A 19,059-nucleotide genomic window follows, 5' to 3' on the forward strand; every position below is an offset into this window, starting at 1 on the left:
TGAGTGACACTACCCCTCTCTCGGCTTGCATTAAATCTTGGCCATTGAAACAACTGTCAGTCAGAAGCAGAATTCAAGCATTTTGAATTGTCTCCGTTGTTTGGAATGGAACAGGGCAGTTTGAAATTCATTGGTCTGTTTCAATTCTTTGAGCCTGGGAAACAAATGCCCCTGAATCTCCACAAAGTTCTCTTGATCTCCTACTGTAACTTCAGTGGGAGATCAGCAGAACCCAGGGAAGTGATACACAGAGCCGTTTGCAGCCATGTGTGCTGTTTCTTTAGGGTTTTCACCAATTTCCCCACTGATGTCCTGGCAGAAACCTCCTGTTGAAACTCAGGGCTAACGGTGAAATAACTCCTCAGAGGCCAGTGTCCTTTCACCAGATTCTCTTTAATTACAAACTCAATTCCACTCCTAAGAGAGCGTCAGTACAAAGTCACAATCTGGAGCGTCATTAGCCCTGGTACTCCTCATTATATATATACAGCTGAGGCTCCCTGATTGGGCAGGTAATCATTACCTCAATCATGGAGCTCATACTCCAAGAGACCAATGTCAAGGGCCTCACTGAGGTCATTACAAGTTCTGACAAAGTCGAATGCAAACTATCAAATCCCTTCCACCAGGTCCTCTGGGAATGATTCACATCTCTGATGGGAAAATATTAGCCGGGCTGTTGCTTGGTCCACACCAAGGCCAATAAAAAACTCACTGGGAAGAGGATCTTCTTCTGTCATACATACACATGTCAATGATATTACAAGTTAGCTTAAGCTTTCAAATGTCTTAGTTTTGCGCTCAGGAATGAGAGAATATCCATTTTGTGCATTCTCAGAGAATGGCACTCAAAGTGCGCTCATTGTTACGCTGGCCAGGTTACAGGGAGATAATGGTCTAGTGGTATTATCGCAATATTATTAATCCAGAAACTCGGCAAATGTTCTGGCGCCCCAGGTTCGAATCCCACCACGGCAGATGGTGGAAATTGAATTCAATGATCTGGAATTAAGAACCTACTGATGACCATGAAACCATTGTCGATTGTCGGAAAAACCCACCTGGTTCACTAATGTCCTTTAGTGAAGGAAATCTGCCATCTGACTGGGGGTAGACAATATGACAGTCAGTCCCTCATGGTGTCCAGATGTTGGCCCAGGGAGGTGTCGGTGGCTTTGGGGGCTGCTGTGGTTCTTGGTCTTTGAGACCATCTCTTCAGTGGAGCAGCTCTGTGCTTGATGCTGTGAGACAGCTGTATGTGGCTCGTCCTTGAAGTGAGGAGTGAAGACTCAGTGAGCTCACGACAGAGTGTGTGAATCGGAATGCCAGTATATCCTTTCTCAAGTAAGGAGACCAAAACTGCACACAGTACTCCAAGTGTGGCCTCACCAGCACCTTATACAGCTGCAACATAACCTCGCTGTTTTTAAACTCCATCCCTCTAACAATGAAGGACAAAATTCCATTTGCCTTCTTAATTACCTGCTGCACCTGCATACCAACTTTTTGTGAATCATGCACAAGGATCTAGCATCACGGGGAGATAGGAGGCAGAAAAATGTGAACTCATTTTGGAAATAAGAATGGAGGAAGGAAATAAAGCTGTACTGGGAAGATTTAAAATGGAGTACAGGCACAAAGGGATCTGACTTTTGCCGTGTGCACAGTTAGTGAGGGGAGTAACGGAGGATGTGCATTAAAACCAGCCATTGTGGCTGGCAGGAAAAACACAGTTGACACTTAGGGCCTTGTGGTGGACCTCAGTTGTGCCTTTGTCCTATATGGACCACCGTTGTGTGTGCTTGTCATACCTGGACACATCCCCTTCCAGTTTGGTTCCTCCCCTCGGCACCTAGTATAAAGGTGGCTGTCTCCTCCCCCTTGTTCAGTCCAGGTTGGTTATTTGTTGGGATCTGCTCCTGATTCTGTTGTGAATAAAAGCCTACACTTATATTGGCACACAGGTAGTCTTTCGCCTTATTGATAGCACATCAGGCCTCACTTTGACTCACTCAAAATCGAGTGACTAACACAGAGTTAGACTTGGGCTGTAAATGTTTGTTTTTATTTTTCTCTTTGGTTTTTTTCACTTTTCCAAGCAGATTACATGGCTGTGGGGTTGCTTGGGAAGTTGGTAGGATGGACAGCACAGTTAGCATTGCTGCCTCACAGCGCCAGGGACCCGGAGTTCAATTCCAGCCTTGGGCCACTGTCTGTGTGGAGTTTGCACATTCTCCCCGTGTCTGAGTGGTTTTCCTCCGGGTGCTCCGGTATCCTCCCACAGTCCAAAGATGTGTAGATTAGGGGGATTCATTGGATAAATGGATATGGGGGTTACAGGGATAGGGCAGAGGGTTGGGCCTGGGGAAGGTGCTCTGTCAGAGAGTCGCTCCAGACTCGATTGGCCAAATGGCCTCCTTCTGTACTGTAGGGATTCTTTGATGAGGAGAGTGGGGAAAGATATTTCGCCATCTTGGCATCGGCCTGCTGGACTTTTCTTGCCCACCAATTTTGTATATTCGGAACTTGTCTTAGATTAAAATTCCCAGATCTTTTCTAACAATTCCATTCATGATATTTCAAGCAGACTCTCTATCCCTGTATGTCTTGCCGAAAATCTGAGTGCTTCCCTATTCATCATGCCTATTTGCTCTTGGCTGAACATAGTTCCTTTATATTTAGTAACTTATTCTCAGTGGAAAATGTTGGTCAGGTTTTCCAAATAACACACATTGCGCTGTTGAGGATTAGCTTTGTATAATCTCTAAACGTCATTGAAGACCTGCTCAGCTGTGTTTCCATCCGTGAAAGGATTTTCTCCAAATACATAAACCATATTTCTAGCTAAAGACAGCACGGCTGCGTGTGCAGGGATTTGACTGGATCTGTTTGTCTTCTTCATCTCATATGAAGCAAAAATACTGCAGATGCTGGAAATCCAGACTTAGAGCTGAAAACGCAGGAAACGCTCAGCAGCTTCAGCTAGAATCTGTCGACAGAGGTCGAGAGTTGACCTTTTCAGGAGAATGACCTTTCAGGGTAACCTGAGGATGTTCAAGATGACCAGCTTTCAAGCAAAGAGATGTTATCATAGAATCCCTACAGTGCAGAAGGAGGTTATTTGGCCCATCGAGTCTGCACTGCCCACAATCCCACCCAGGCCCTATTCCCGTAACCTCACACAATACCCCTGCTAATCCCCCTGACACTAGGGTCAATTTAGCATGGCCAATCAACCTAACCTGCACACCTTTGGAGTGTGGGAGGAAACAGGAGCACCCAAAGGAAACTCATGCAGACATGGGGAGAATGTGCAAACTCCACACAGACAGTGACCCAAGGTTGGAATTGAACCCAGGGCCCTGTGAGGCAGCAGTGCTAAACAACTGTGCCACTGTGTCGCCATGCCATGAAAGACTTTCACAATAACGTCATTACCTACTTGTGACACTAGCCGTGCTAACCACAGTGCCACTGTATCGCCATGCCATGAAAGATTTGCACAGTAACCTCATTGCCTACTTGTGACACTAATAAATGAACTTAAACTTAATAAACTTAAGTACAGAGCCAGGATAAAAAGGGTGGGGGGAATCAGGAAGTGATTTAAAGAGTGGGGTCTGTGATACAGCTGAGAACACAGTAAGATGTTTAACAACACCAGGTTAAAGTCCAACAGGTTCATTCGGTAGCAAATGTCACTAGCTTTCGGAGCGCTGCTCCTTCGTCAGGTGGAGTGGAGAAATGTTCACAAACAGGGCATACAGAGACACAAACTCAATTTACAGAATAATGATTGAGTTTGTGTCTCTGTATGCCCTGTTTGTGACCATTTCTCCACTCCACCTGACGAAGGGGCAGCACTCCGAAAGCTAGTGACATTTGCTACCAATTAAACCTGTTGGACTTTAACCTGGTGTTGTTAAACTTCTTACTGTGTTTACCCCAGTCCAACGCTGGCATCTCCACATCATACAGCTGACAGCCAGAATGATTTGGTAACAAGGTAAAAATGGTGATAATGGGATAAGTGTAACAACTATAGGTGTGTCCTAGACTAGATGCAAATATACACAGCAGGGTAGCAGAGTGGGAGGAAAACATGGAAAATCTGACAAGTTTAAAGTTTATTTATTAGTGTCACAAGTAGGCTCACATTAACACTGCAATGAAGTTACGGTGAAAATCCCCTAGTCGCCACACTCCGGCGCCTGTTCAGGTACACTGAAGGAGAATTTAGCATGGTCAATACACCTAACCAGAATGTCTTCCGGGAGGAAACCGGAGCACCCGGAGAGAACCCACGCAGACACAAGGAGAACGTGCAGACTCCACACACACAGTGACCCAAGCCGGGAATTGAACCTGGGTCCCTGGCGCTGTGAGACAGCAGTGCTAACCACTGTGCCATCATGCTGCTCCTATGTTAGAGGGATGTTAGAGATGACCAGCTTTCAAGCAAATACAGAGCCAGGATAAAAAAGATCATCCTGTGCCCCGTGTACCAAAATGGGATCCACACTCCAAGCATCAGCCCACCCACCTTCACTCCCAAAGGTGCACACCTGTTCTGGCACCTTAGACGGACAGGAAAGGGGAATGGTGGTCAAACTCTAAAGTCCCCTGGCCCTATACTTGCTTAAAGACTATTCACCTGTATCTCCTTTCAATTCTGACAAAACGCCATTGACTGAAATGTTAAGATAAAGGCAAAATACTGCAGATGCTGGAATCTGAAGCAAAAACAGAAAATGCTGGGGAAACCCAGCAGGTCTGACAGCATCTGTGGGGAGAGAATCGAGCCAACATTTTACAAAGGGTCTTCCAGACTCAAAACATTGGCTCTATTCTCTCTCCACAGATGCTGTCAGACCTGCTGCAATTTTCCAGCATTTTCTATTTGTGTGACTGAAACGTTAACTCTGTTTCTCTCTCGACAGATGCTGTCTAGTGGTGTTTCCAGCATTTTCTCCCTTGTTCTGCTGCTTATCCCATCAGCAAAAGGATAGGTTCATTGACTTTTTATTGTGACTCAGATAAGATTAAACCTAAAGGAAAATCAACTTGTCAACTCCTTGACATTCCACCTTTTAATTCATAGTCATAGTCAGTGGCTTTATATAACAATTAAGAGGTTTTCAATCTCAAACGTGCTAAGCTGAGGTTGTGAAGCTTCCAGTTTCATCTATGTTCAAATAGTGACATTGGGTAGACCTTTTACTGTCAGAGACTGTCTGATGCCTCCTGCTTCTGATTATAGGGAAGTGCAGACATGTGTATGAATATGGCATTAAGCTAACATAAATCTCTGTTGTACATATATCCTTCCCTAAGCTGCTAGATATATTCTCAATAGCTGATTTACTTACGCAGGGAAAGTAAATCCTCTGTAGGTACAAGCTGTCTGCTAGATTTTAACCAGATGAGCAGAAGATGAAGTCAACGCCAGCAGAAAATGTATTGAATATTGGGGTTGGGCCATGTAAATAAAAAAAAGTGAAGATTGTATTTACAAACAGACCCATTTTTGATAATCCCCTGTGGTCCCAAAGTGCTTCCCAACTCTCCTTTCTTCAGATACCATGCCCTACAAGGGCGTTGATGACGATGGACTTCCCTTGGGTTGGTGGTTTTCCATTGCCTTCTGCAATGTGGCTGACCAGGTATCTCGATTACATTCCCTCAGACATATTGGAAAGGCTCTATAGGCTGATTATCATCCTGTTTGGCCACATTATCAACACATCATTCATAAGAACATAAGAACATAAGAAATAGGAGCAGGAGTAGGCCATCTGGCCCTTCGAGCCTGCCCCGCCATTCAACAAGATCATGGCTGATCTGAAGTGAATCAGTTCCACTTACCCGCCTGCTCCCCATATCCCCTAATTCCCTTATCGATCAGAAAACTATCTACCCGTGATTTAAACATATTCAACGAGGAAGCCTCCACCACTTCAATGGACAGAGAATTCCAGAGATTCACTACCCTCTGAGAGAAGAAGTTCCCCCTCAACTCTGTTCTGAACCGGCCCCCCCTTATTTTGAGGCTGTGCCCTCTAGTTCTGGTTTCCCTTCTAAGTGGAAAGAATCTCTCCACCTCTACCCTATCCAGCCCCTTCATTATCTTATATGTCTCTATAAGATCACCCCTCATCCTTCTAAACTCCAACGAGTACAGACCCAATCTGTTTAATCTCTCCTCATAAGCTGCACCCCTCATCTCCGGTATCAACCTGGTGAACCTTCTCTGCACTCCCTCCAAGGCCAATATATCCTTTCGCAAATAAGGGGACCAAAACTGCACACAGTACTCCAGTTGCGGCCTCACCAGTGCCTTGTACAGTTGCAGCAAGACCTCCCTGCTTTTATATTCTATCCCCCTCGCGATAAAGGCCAACATTCCATTCGCCTTCTTGATCACCTGCTGCACCTGCAGACTGAGTTTTTGCGATTCGTGCACAAGGACCCCCAATGGCCAATGGATTCAACGGCCATCAAGCCCTGAAGTGTGACTTGAACTCAGAATTTCTGGCATTTTGGACACTACCATAAGCCCATAAAATATAGGAACAGAATTAGGCCATTCGGCCCATCGAGTCTGCTCTACCATTCAATTATGGCTGATATGATTCTCATCCCCATTTTCCTGCCTTCTCCCTGTAACCCTTGATCCCCTTATTGATCAAGAACCTATCTATCTCTGTCTTAAAGACACACAATGACTTGGCCTCCACAGCAATGAGTTCCACAAATTCACCACCCTCTGGCTGAAGAAATTCCTCCTCATCTCAATTTTAAAGGAGCGTCCCTCCACTCTGAGATTGTGCCCTCGAGTTCTAGTCTCTCCCACTAGTGGAAACATCCTCTCCACGTCCATTCTATCTAGGCCTCTCAATATTCTGTAAGTTTCAATTAGATCCCCCCTCATCCATCCAAACTGCATTGAGTATAGACCCAGACTCCTCAACTGCTCCTCATATGACGAACTCTTCATTCCTGGGATCATTCTTGTGAACCTTCTCTGGATCCCCTCCGAGGCCAGCACATCCTTCCTTAGGTATGGGGCCCAAAGCTGCTCACAATATTCCAAATGGGGTCTGGCCAGAGTCTTACACAGCCTCAGCTGTACATCACTGCTCTTGTATTCTAGCCCTCTGGAAATGAATGCTAACATTGAATTTGCCTTCCCAATAGCCAACTGAACCTGCATGTTAACCCTAAGAGTCCTGAACCAGGACTCCCAAGTCCCTTTGTGCTTCAGATTTCCGAAGCATTTCGAAAATAGTCTACTCCTCGATCCTTCCGACCAAAGTGCATAACCTCACACTTTCCCACATTATATTTCACCCACTACATCGCAGAACCGCCAACATTTTACACCTATGGGGTGTAAAATTTCCTCTGGGTGCTTCGGTTTCCTCCCACAGTCCAAAGCTGTGCGGGTTAGGTGCTAAATTGTGCTAAATTGCCCCTTAGTGTCAGGGGGACTAGCTAGAGTCAATGCATGGGGTAATGGGGATAGGGCCTGGGCGGGATTGTGGTCGGTGTAGTCTCGGTGGGCCGAATGGTCTTCTTCCGCATTCTGTGATTCTATAAATCTGAAATGTGATCACTGTTGGCATGTCAGGTATGTAGAGGCTAATTTCCATTGAGGTGCTACAAACAGCTGCAGTGTGGTTCTGGGCACCACACTTTAGGTGGACCTTAGGGGAGGTAACAGAGGATAGCGTGGGTGATGGTGAATTTCAGTTATGTTAAGAAGTGGGGAAGGTGGGATTATTCTCTTTGGAGAAGAGCAGGGGGTGCTCTAATCAAGAAATTTAAGATTATAAGAGGTATTCCTCGAGCAAAGAGGGTGGAAGTACTTTTTCTGTCATTATTGGAGGGCTGAAGGGCCTGTTTCCTGTGCTGTACTGTTCTAACCAGAGGTCATTGATGTGAAATAATTGGCAAATGAATCGGAGGAGAAATGAGCAGAAATTTCTTCACACACAGTATTATTAACATCTGGAATGCACAACCTGAGAGGGTGCTGGAATCAGATTCCATAGAAATGTTTAAAGGAGATGCAGTGAAGAGCACTCATTGACAGGACTATGGGGGAAAAAAACTGGGCTGTGGGACTTGATACAATCCCAGCTGATGTTAATACTGGACAGTGAGGTCCCATAGTGAAATGTTGCCAGATAGATCCTAACTTTTTTTTAAACCATAGAGTTAAGTTACTGAACAAATTCACAAGAGTCTGCTGACGAACTTTTAACAAAAAGAATAAAACATTTATTTGAACTATACAGACAAAAAGGTTGGAAAATTTCAATACAAACAAGAAAATTATTCAAATATTCACTGTTCCTTCCCCCCAGCTATCTCTTCACAGACAAATACAAATTCAAAAAGATAGAACAATTTATAGTACATGTCCTCTACTTTAACATTCAAGGTGAGTATGTGATACATGTGGACAAACAGGCAAATTGGTCAGACACACCAGACTGCAAGGTAACTGACAGGTGTGACCCAAGCAGATTCCATGGATTCCTCAAGAACCTACCCACACATTCATCACACTGTGAGCCAACTCATCTCATTGAAATTCCTCTTCCTCATGAGGGTTTCCGATTGCCATGTTCAAAGGACTCATGTTGGAATTCTCTCCAAACGTCGTTCCCATTCAGGTGGCTTTCACAAGGTTACACCTCCTGGGTATCAATCTCGTCTTCTGAGATTCCTGTCCCCTGGATTTTATGAGTATACTCATGCTTCACCTTCCAAGCACACTTTCAGAACCTTGACTGTGCCAAACAGAATGCCACTGCTCCAAAGGGGTACCTTTGGCCCCATGCATGGAGTAAACCACCCTTGGCTGCCCTCTTGTCTCCTCTGGGCTTCCTTCAAGCACAATTTGCTTCAAGTGCGCTCCTTGCAGCTCTGTCTTTAACTTGGAGCCGATCTCTCTGATCCTTGCTTTTCACTTTACTTAAGATTAGTTTCTGATCTCTGCCCTTGTCCCTTACCTGGATCTGTCTTCTGAGACCTGTTTCTGATCCCTGTTCAGGACCTTCTTCTGAGACATCTTTCTATCCCACTCCCTGGTTTGGAAACCTCTTCCTCGTGGTGTGGGTCCCTCACCCTGTCCACTCCCCATGTCCTGTTCCACAGTGATGCTGCAGTTCTGGTCACATGACCTGCAGTTCTGCACCGTTTCCATTCACTGCTTCCTTTGCCGGCCCATTTCCAAACCTGAAGAACAAAGAAATATTAACTGTGCATGTGTGGTCATTTCCCACTGAGCGTATGTGCAGAAGTCTCAAAGCCCACGAGGAACTGTAATTTCCCAAACCGTGACTGCAAATTCAAAACCAGCATTGGATTTTGTTACTGACTAAATTAGTAGTTCTTCCAATGGGCCAGCACAGGTATGACAGGCTGACTGGCCTCTTTCTGTGCTGTAAGATCCATTGGGCAGAATGTAATGGGTGGTGCACTGAAGGGGTCAGTTGGGAACTCACCACCGCTACTGCCGGCTGCACCATGGCTAGGTCATGCCCTGAGGAATGGTAACTGGCTGGAGCAGATCAGCTTCCTCCACCTGGGAAGGAAGTCCCACCTTTGGGAGCTTCTGGCCCTCTGCTGGTCGGCAGGGCGGCTCTCTGTTCCCAGCAGCACCATCAGGCGGCACGGTGGGGTGCGGCACAATGGCACAGTGGTTAGCACTGCTGCCTCACAGGTCCAGGGATCCAGGTTCGATTCCCGGCTTGGGTCACTGACAGTGTGGAGTTTGCACATTCTCCCCGTGTCTGCATGGGTTTCCTCCGGGTGCTCCGGTTTCTTCCCACAGTCCGAAAGACGTACTGGTTAGGTGCACTGGCCATGCTAAATTCTCCCTCAGTGTACCCGAACAGAGGCCAGAGTGTGGCGACAAGGGGATTTTCACAGTAACTTCATTGCAGTGTTAATGTAAGCCTACTTGTGACACTAATAAATAAACTTTAAAAACAGGAGAAGTGGCCATTGCTGAAATTGCATCTAGTAAAGTCAAGAAGAGGCAGGAGTCAGAGGACAGATCAGTCTGGGGATTCAACTCTTGGTGTGCCAGGACAAAAGGCCACGGGGCTGGAGAAGGACAAGGTGCAAAGGCCAGAGTGAGGAGAGAGCGTTTGGCTGGTGGTGAAAAGGGACCCACGACTGCAAAAAGGGGGTTTCTGATTGAGGCATCATCCTTTTCCTGCCTGAGGTTTGACTACCCTGCTGGGTATCCCCACACCCCCGACCACTACCTGCCGGCCATGAAATTGAGTCGGGGCAGAAAGAGGCCATTACTTCAATTATAGTGAATGCCTCAACCAGCACCCGCTGCCACCTGTTAAACTGCGGTGAGGTCTAAGGCAGTTGGATAGGTGGTGCAAACCAGCCCATGGCAAAACACAGAATGCCACCCTAAGATTTTATCATGGAAAAGTTGACCAACTGAAGTGGTGAGATAGGCTTGATAGCTCCTGTATGGCTAACACACACATGGTGGGCTGAATGGCCCTTTCCCCTGTTGTAAATCTATTCATGTTTCACCATCAAAGTCAGTAATATAGCTCATGCAACTAATTTCAGGATGCAGACTTCAGAACTCACCATATACCCTGTGCAGGGATAAAGATCACAGTCATTTTGTCACAGTGTGTTTGTCAATGGCCTGTTGATTGTTAGCAAGGTATTAATAACACCAGATTTCAGTATTAGTGAGGTGTCAATACCAGTAGATATCAGTATTAGTGAGGCATTAATACCAGTAGATATCAGTATTAGTGAGGTATTAATACCAGTAGATATCAGTATTAGTGAGGTATTAATACCAGTAGATATCAGTATTAGTGAGATATTAATACCAATAGATATCAGTATTAGTGAGGTATTAATACCAGTAGATATCAGTATTAGTGAGGTATCAATACCAGTAGATATCAGTATTAGTGAAGTATTAATACCAGTAGATATCAGTATTAGTGAAGTATTAATACCAGTAGATATCAGTATTAGTGAGGTATTAATACCAGTAGATATCAGTATTAGTGAAGTATTAATACCAGTAGATATCAGTATTAGTGAGATATTAATACCAGTAGATATCGGTATTAGTGAGGTATTAATACCAGTAGACATTAGTATCAATGAAGTATTAATACCAGTAGACATCAGTATTAATGAAGTATTAATACCAGTAGATATCAGTATTAGTGAGGTATTAATACCAGTAGATATCAGTATTAGTGAGGTATTAATACCAGTAGATATCAGTATTAGTGAGCTATTGCTACCAGTAGATGTCAATATTAGTGAGATATTAATACCAGTAGATATCAGTATTAGTGAGGTATTAATACCAGTAGATATCAGTATTAGTGAGGTATCAATACTGGTAGATATCAGTATCAGTGAGGTATTAATACCAGTAGATATCAGTATTAGTGAGGTATCAATACTGGCAGATATCAATATTACTGAGGTATCTACAGGTAATCGGTATGTCTGGAGGGAATGCAGCTCAGATGCTGGGAAAGCAGGATAATTACTCATTTTAGTCATGTAGTGTTTTCTTAGGAAAGAGCTAATGGACGTGTGTTTACAAAAAGAAAAGGTCCCCTGGGGTTTTCGATTAAAGAATGGAAGGTGGGTTTAGATTGATAGAGTCATGTGATAATGTGGTTAATGGGAGGAGCTAGGTATGTAGCAGAGAAAACAGCTTTTGAGTTCTGGCTGGGGTTTATTTAGAGTCAGAGGTCTGCAAGCTGCTCTCTGCACAAAATCTCTCTGAGAACTTCAAGACTGACTACACCTCTTATTGCAAGTATATTTATAGTTGCGAACTGTATTTAAAGTGATTTTGCATCTGTAAGAAGAATGCTGCTTATTTGGAACTGAAACAGTGATAAATTGGAAATTAGAGTTGTTTCCTGTCATGTTTAAATATTGTTCAATGGGTAAAAGTTAAGCTGTTTCATTTGTTAGAGTTATAGTTAAACTGTGTTGTTAAATAAAGTTTGTTTTTACTATAAGAGCTCTCTAATTTGTCAGCAGAATTACTCCTGGAGTGAAGCAACTTGTCATCATATTTATGCCAAAATTTAAAAAAAAATGCTGGTGTCCAATCTGGCTTCCGAATGTAATTTGGGATTCTGACCAGGGCCCTAACAGTGAGATATCAGTACCAGTAGATTTCAATATTAGGAAAGTATCCATAACACTAGGTATCAGTATTAGGTAAGTACCAAGACCAGTTGATATCAGCTTCAGGGAGCTGTCAATACCAGTAGATATCATTATTAGTGAGGTACCTGTACCAGTGGGTATCAGTGTTATGGGGTAACAACACCAGTGAGTATCAGCATTAGTGGGTATCTGGGGTTTCTGTACCAATGTCAGTTTTGGAGGGTCTCTGTACCAGTAGGTATCAGTATTGGGGGATATCTGTACCAGTGGATATCAACATTGGGGGATATCTGTACCAGTGGCTATCAGTATTGGGGGATATCTGTACCAGTGGGTATCAGTATTGGGGGGATATCTATACCAGTGGGTATCAGTATTGGGGATATCTGTACCAGTGGATATCAGTATTGGGGGATATCTGTACCAGTGGGTATCAAAGAACAAAGAACAAAGAAAATTACAGCACAGGAACAGGCCCTTTGGCCCTCCAAGCCTGCACCGACCATGCTGCCTGACTTAAGTAAAACCCCCTACGCTTCCGGGGACCATATCCCTCTATTCCCATCTCATTCATGTACTTGTCAAAACGCCCCTTAAGGTCACTACCGTATCCGCTTCCACTACCTCCCCCGGCAACGGGTTCTAGGCACCCACCACTCTCTGTGTAAAAAATCTGCCTCGTACATCTCTTTTAAAACTTTCCCCTCGCACCTTAAACCTATGCCCCCTAGTAATTGACTCTTCCACCCTGGGAAAAAGCTTCTGACTATCCACTCTGTCCATGCCTCTCATAATCTTGTAGACTTCTATCAGGTCTCCCCTCAGCCTCCGTCGCTCCAGTGAGAACAAGCCAAGTTTCTCCAACCTCTCCTCATAGCTAATGCCCTCCATACCAGGCAACATTCTGGTCAATCTTTTCTGTACCCTCTCCAAAGCCTCCACATCCTTCTGGTAGCGTGGCGACCAGAATTGAACACTATATTCCAAGTGCGGCCTCACTAAGGTTCTATAAAGCATCAACATGACTTGCCAATTTTTAAACTCAATACCCCGGCTGATGAAGGCAAGCATGCCGTATGCCTTCTTGACTACTTTCTCCACCTGCATTGCCACTTTCAGTGACCTGTGTACCTGTACACCCAGATCCCTTTGCCTATCAATACTCTTAAGGATTTTGCCATTTACTGTATATTTCCTATCTGTATTAGACCTTCCAAAATGCATTACCTCACATTTGTCCGGATTAAACTCCATCTGCCATCTCTCCGCCCAAGTCTCCAACTGATCTATATCCTGCTGTATCCTCTGATGGTCCTCATCGCTATCCACAAATCCACCAACCTTTGTCATCCGCAAACTTACTAATCAAATCAGTTACATTTTCCTCCAAATCATTTATATATATTACAAACAGCAAAGGTCCCAGCACTGATCGCTGAGGGACACGACTTGTCACAGCCCTCCATTCAGAAACGCACCCTTCCACTGCTACCCTCTGTCTTCTTTGACCGAGCCAGTTTTGTATCCACCTTGCCAGCTCACCTCTGATCCCATGCGACTTCACCTTCTGCACCAGTCTGCCATGTGGGACCTTGTCAAAGGCCTTACTGAAGTCCATGTAGACAACATCCACTGCCCTACCCTCATCAATCATCAGTATTGGGGGGATATCTGTACCAGTGGATATCAGTATTGGGGGGATATCTGTACCAGTGGGTATCAGTATTGAGGGGATATCTATATCAGTGGATATCAGTATTGGGGGATATCTGTACCCGTGGATATCAGTATTGGGGGGTTATCTGTGCCAGTGGATATCAGTATTGGGGGGATATCTGTACCAGTGTGTATCAGTATTGGGGGGATATCTGTACCAGTGTGTGTCAGTATTGGGGGGATATCTGTACCAGTGGGTATCAGTATTGGGGGATATCTGTATCAGTGGGTATCAGTATTGAGGGGATATCTGTACCAGTGTGTGTCAGTATTGGGGGGATATCTGTACCAGTGGGTATCAGTATTGGGGCGATATCTGTACCAGTGTGTGTCAGTATTGGGGGGATATCTGTATCAGTGGGTATCAGTATTGGGGGGATATCCGTATCAGTGGGTATCAGCATTGGCGGATATCTGTACCAGTGGATATCAGGATTGGGGGGGCGGGGTATCTGTACCAGTGGATATCAGTATTGGGGGAGATCTGTACCAGTGGTATCAATATTGGGGCGATATCTGTACCAGTGGGTATCAGTATGGGAGGAGGAGTGGGGGGGGGGGTGGTTGGGGATGCGTGTATCAGTCCTATTGGACGTGGACATTTGGAACGCCTGATGTTCGAAAAGCTTTTCCTATCCAAGTTCTGGGCTAATGATTTGTTCCCTATCTTATGAATTAACGGGGAGTCTCCACTGAATATCCACTGTCATCACCAGTTTAATAAATATATATTTACTGCGGGACGAACATTTCCACCTGATGCCCTGGTCACATAGCAGCAATTCTCCTCCATGTCTTCCCCCATCACCACACACAAATTGCAGAGAGGTTGTATAACCTTTACTCCAGTGGCTGCTGAATCCAGCGTTAAACTAGTTAAAGCTCGGTTAAAGGCGGCTCCTTGGGGTGTAGCTGATTGTCTCCTGGACAGAAGAGGATGGGGGGGGGGGGGGGGGGGCAAGAATCGAGACCTCACTCTCATTACCCACATTACTGGAGAAACCTGTCCCGCTGCACAACTGTGTCCACTGACATCTAAGCATCGGGAATCTCCTGGCAGGTCCGGTTACCTATGCCAGTGTGGAAAGCTAGCATGCAGCAGATCGATCGCTGTGCTTCTGAAAGGCTCTTTATTCTGTGCGTTCACCCATTCATTCCAAATCTAGCTGCCCATTCAATAGTGTGTGCAAGAGAGAGGGAGAGATAGGTAGTGGTGATAGATGGATATGGGGGGGAGGGCGGGAGTTCAAGTTCAGCACTGGACATTCAAATGTGTCCACACAGTCTGCTTAATTCCCGTCCTTGTTCAGGGGCAGAGATGGGGAGGATTAAGCTGCCGCCAGATCAAAGTTGAAGAGAGAGAGGCAATACCGCTTGAGGATCAGACTGGGGAGGAGGGTGCACAAGGGAAGCAGCAGTTGTAACATGCCTGGAGAATAGCACAAGACCTGGGACTGCATCCAACAACAACAAAAAAAGCAACTTCTTGCTTATGTTAAATTTTTAAATCAGGATTTTATTTATCACCTGACTTTATTTTTGTTCTGAGGTTTCCCAGTTGTTCTCTGTTAAGACTGGGAGGGTGATTTATGAATCAGTGTGTGAAAATTCCCCTTTTCTGAAGACAATTACGAGCTCTCGTCATTACCCAAAGCGGCTGGCGTCCTCAAACTGACAGCCTCTCCTCTCTCTCTCGAGTCCCTGAAACCTGCAACTCACATGTGATCTCGACACTGCATCAAAAGCCACGAAATGAGGACTGGCGCCGGAGTTTGAACACACTTGGAGGGAGGGGGGTGGCAACCAGGAAAGAAAAAATATATACAAATAAGGTTTAAAAAAAAAACCCACCCCCTCCCCCCAAAACAAAAAGAAAATCGAGACGATGGACACGAGGACCAAGCGACCGAGAAATACAATCATGTCAACGTTTGCAAAAATGACCAAAGTTCGCAGGAGGAGAGAGATGTTTCTGTATCAGGTTGGCGTCTCCTGCAGCATTCTCTTGCTGGCGTGGTGCTTGTGCAGCCTGCTATCCAGGCTAGGTGAGTGTGAGAGAGAGAGAGAGAGTGTATGAGAGCAGCAACCTTGCCTTTCCAGGAATTGGAACTTTTCTACCCATCACTGTCAAACTGTTTTTGCAAAAGAAAAACAAAAAAAAAATAGAGGGAGGAATGTTATGATGATTTAAGGTGTTTTTAAAAAATAATACAACCCCTCTGATTCGTTTCATATTCAAAAAAAAGTCTGATTTTTTTTTCTGTTGGAGGCTACAGTGATTTCGCTGCAAGTTCACAACTCCCCTTCCTCCCTGAGTAATGAACTTGCTGTGACACGAGTTGGTCCAAAATCGATTGGACTGTAATAGCCCAGAAGTTTGATATTTATGGAGTAAAATTGCCTCTCTGATAAAACATCCCTGGTGTAGCTCCCTTGGGATAAAAAAAAGGTCTGTTCATTTATTTTCCAATGCCAGTCTTTTTTGACCCTTTTAAGGACTTTTTAAATTCCAAACTCGTTTTAACCCTTTCAAGATTTTTTAAAAAGAAGAATGCAAAGTGCAATAAAATGTATTATGTTTACCTGTGCATGTGTAAATACTTTGATGTGCCGTGGTAACATGTGGAAGATTGTTTGCAGTTATTAAGATCTTATGAATTAATTGCAATTTGTTCAGTTCGGAATGATTGCACCTGATATTCGGTTGAAGTTTTGAACGTGTCCCTGGCAGCCTATTGTTCGGGCTTGGTTGGGGTGTCCCGACTGAAATAAGACCAAAGGTTCTGAGTTGCAGTGTTGCGGCTAACAAATGGACGTCTCCCCAACCGCATCAGAGACTAATTCACCCCAATTTGACACTTCCAACAGAGCACGAGAAACACACTGGACACCAAGCCACACTGGACCTAAGGTGGTGGAATCGGAAGCTTATGGTAGCAACAATAGGCAACGACACCCAGGCAAAAAATTGCACCGAGCCAGGTAAGGGAGGACGCCGGAATGCCGAGCACTTGAATTGTTGTTTAATATCCTGATGTTTAATATCTCAGCATCCCCCACCCTTTGGGAAGCGCAGCAGTCATTAAATATTGAACTAGATTGGATGTGGTTCTAATCAAATATACGCTGCTATAGTAACCGGGTTGTATGAAGATGTGCACTGGTGGAACTGTTCTTGTGCTGCTGGGGAGATTCAAGGCAATGATTTACTGCAGGCAAGCAGTTTTTTCCCAGGGGAAGCTATTTCGTACCTTTTCTTTTTACTTCAATCGAATAGGTGTGTGGAACCCACTTTGATCTTGTTTATTACATTGAGACTGTCACTAGTTAAAATTTTGCCTGGAAACGGCTTTATTTCCAAGCAATATCACTCTTTTTTTTAAAAAAAAACTTTTCTATCAATTGTATGTTCAGTTGTAGAAGTTTCAGTTTATGTCCCTTCATCATGTTTTTTTCTGTTCTTTGTATGGTTCCACAATATCACCACCTTCTGTTTCGTAACGTGTTCATCAGGACAGTCTCTTATCACTAGAGTAAACATCACAAGACACTAGGCAGAAAACTGTTCTGAGTGACTGTTCGAGTGATTTTATATTTGGTTTGCTCAGTGGTAATTCGCAACGGAAGGGGACCAGATCCAGGCTGCCTAAGGTGCTGAAAAGGCAAACCATGTGACCTGGACTGTAGGTTGAGTTAGAGAATGCAGATTTAAAATTAACTAGCTTCACGCAAAAGACTGAACAAACTGGGTCTCTTTACACCTGGAAACAGATTAAAAGGTGACCCAATGGAGGTTTTTATGGAGGTGGACTGGCCATGCTAAATTCTCCCTCAGTGTTCCCAAACAGGCGCTGGTGTGTGGCCACTTGGAGATTTTCATAGTAACTTCATTGCAGTGTTAATGTAAGCCTACGTGTGACACTAATAAATAAACTTATAAAAATTTAAGATGAAGAGGGTTGATAGGGTATGCACAAACTTGCGTCATGCAAAAATAAGCAGAATACTGCAGATGCTGGAATCTGAAGCAAGAACAGAGGATGCTGTGAAAACTCAGCAAGTTTGGCAGTATCCGTAAGGAGATTAACTTTACATTATGTTTTAAGTCTCTGACTGTTAGAGTTAAAGATAGGGAGAAATGTGTTAGATATTAAACTGTAGCTGTGAGAGATTGCAACAAAATGTAACAACTTGAAGAACAAAAGACATTACCTGGGAGGGGGAGAGAGGTCAGCATTGAGGGTGGCATTATGGCACGGTGGTTAGCACTGCTGCCTCAAAGCTCCAGGGACCCAGGTTCAATTCTGGCCTTGGGTGACTGTGTGGAGTCTGCACATTTTCCCCGTGTTTGCGTGGGTTTCCTTCGGGTGCTCCGGTTTCCTCCCACACTCCAAAGATGTGTGGGTTAGGTTGATTGGCCATGCTAAATTGTCCTTTAGTGTCGGGAGGATTAGCAGGATAAATACATGGGGTTATGGGGATAGGGCTTGGGTGGGATTGTGGTCAGTGCAGACTTGATGGGCCGAATGTAGATTCTATGATGCAATAAATGTCTTATACTTGTACTGCCTCCATACAAGACCCTTCCCAGACCAGGTCTTGTTCTTAAAGTTGCTACATTTTGTAGCAATCTCTCTCAGCTGCAGTTTAATATCTAACACATTTCTCCTCTCTTTAGCTCTAAAAGGAACCAAATGGGTTCAAAAAATTAACTCTGCTTTCTCTGCTGCCTAATAAGCAGAATACTGCAGGTGCTGGAATCTGAAGCAAGAACAGAGGATGCTGTGAAAACTCAGCAAGTTTGGCAGTATCCGTAAGGCGATTAACTCTACATTATGTTTTAAGTCTCCGACTCGAGTTAGAGTTAAAGAAAGGGAGAAATGTGTTAGATATTAAACCATAACTGTGAGAGATTGCAACAAAATGCAACAACTTTAAGACCAAAAGACAGATTACCTGGTGTGGGAGAGGGAGAGGAGCTTGCATTGAGGGTGGCGTGGTGGCACTGTGGTGCTGCCTAACTTGCTGGGTTTTTCCAGCATCCTCTGTCTGTGTTATGTAAGTTCGTTATTCCACTGCTGTAACAAGGGGAGATGCAAAATCATTAAAACTGCAGCCTCCAAATCACTGGGCGTT

At 44.5% G+C, this 19,059-nt stretch overlaps 1 protein-coding gene across 4 annotated transcripts in view; it reads left to right on the plus strand.

Annotated features, from left to right (window-relative positions):
* The first annotated feature begins 15,616 nt into the window (after nt 1-15,616).
* Nucleotides 15,617-19,059, plus strand: part of slc24a4b (solute carrier family 24 member 4b) — a 230,289-nt gene continuing 226,846 nt past the window's right edge. For 2 of the 4 annotated variants that reach the window (XM_078234253.1, XM_078234254.1), the window contains exons 1-2: nt 15,617-15,968; nt 16,792-16,905. In XM_078234253.1, the coding sequence (XP_078090379.1) occupies nt 15,809-15,968; nt 16,792-16,905 (274 nt within the window). In that variant the 5' untranslated portion in view covers nt 15,617-15,808. Of the gene's footprint in view, nt 15,969-16,337; nt 16,373-16,791; nt 16,906-19,059 lie in introns of those variants that run through there. The other 2 variants (XM_078234255.1, XM_078234257.1) reach the window with 2 other exon arrangements.

Source organism: Mustelus asterias, chromosome 18, assembly GCF_964213995.1.
Source record: "Mustelus asterias chromosome 18, sMusAst1.hap1.1, whole genome shotgun sequence".
Lineage (NCBI taxonomy): Eukaryota > Metazoa > Chordata > Chondrichthyes > Carcharhiniformes > Triakidae > Mustelus > Mustelus asterias.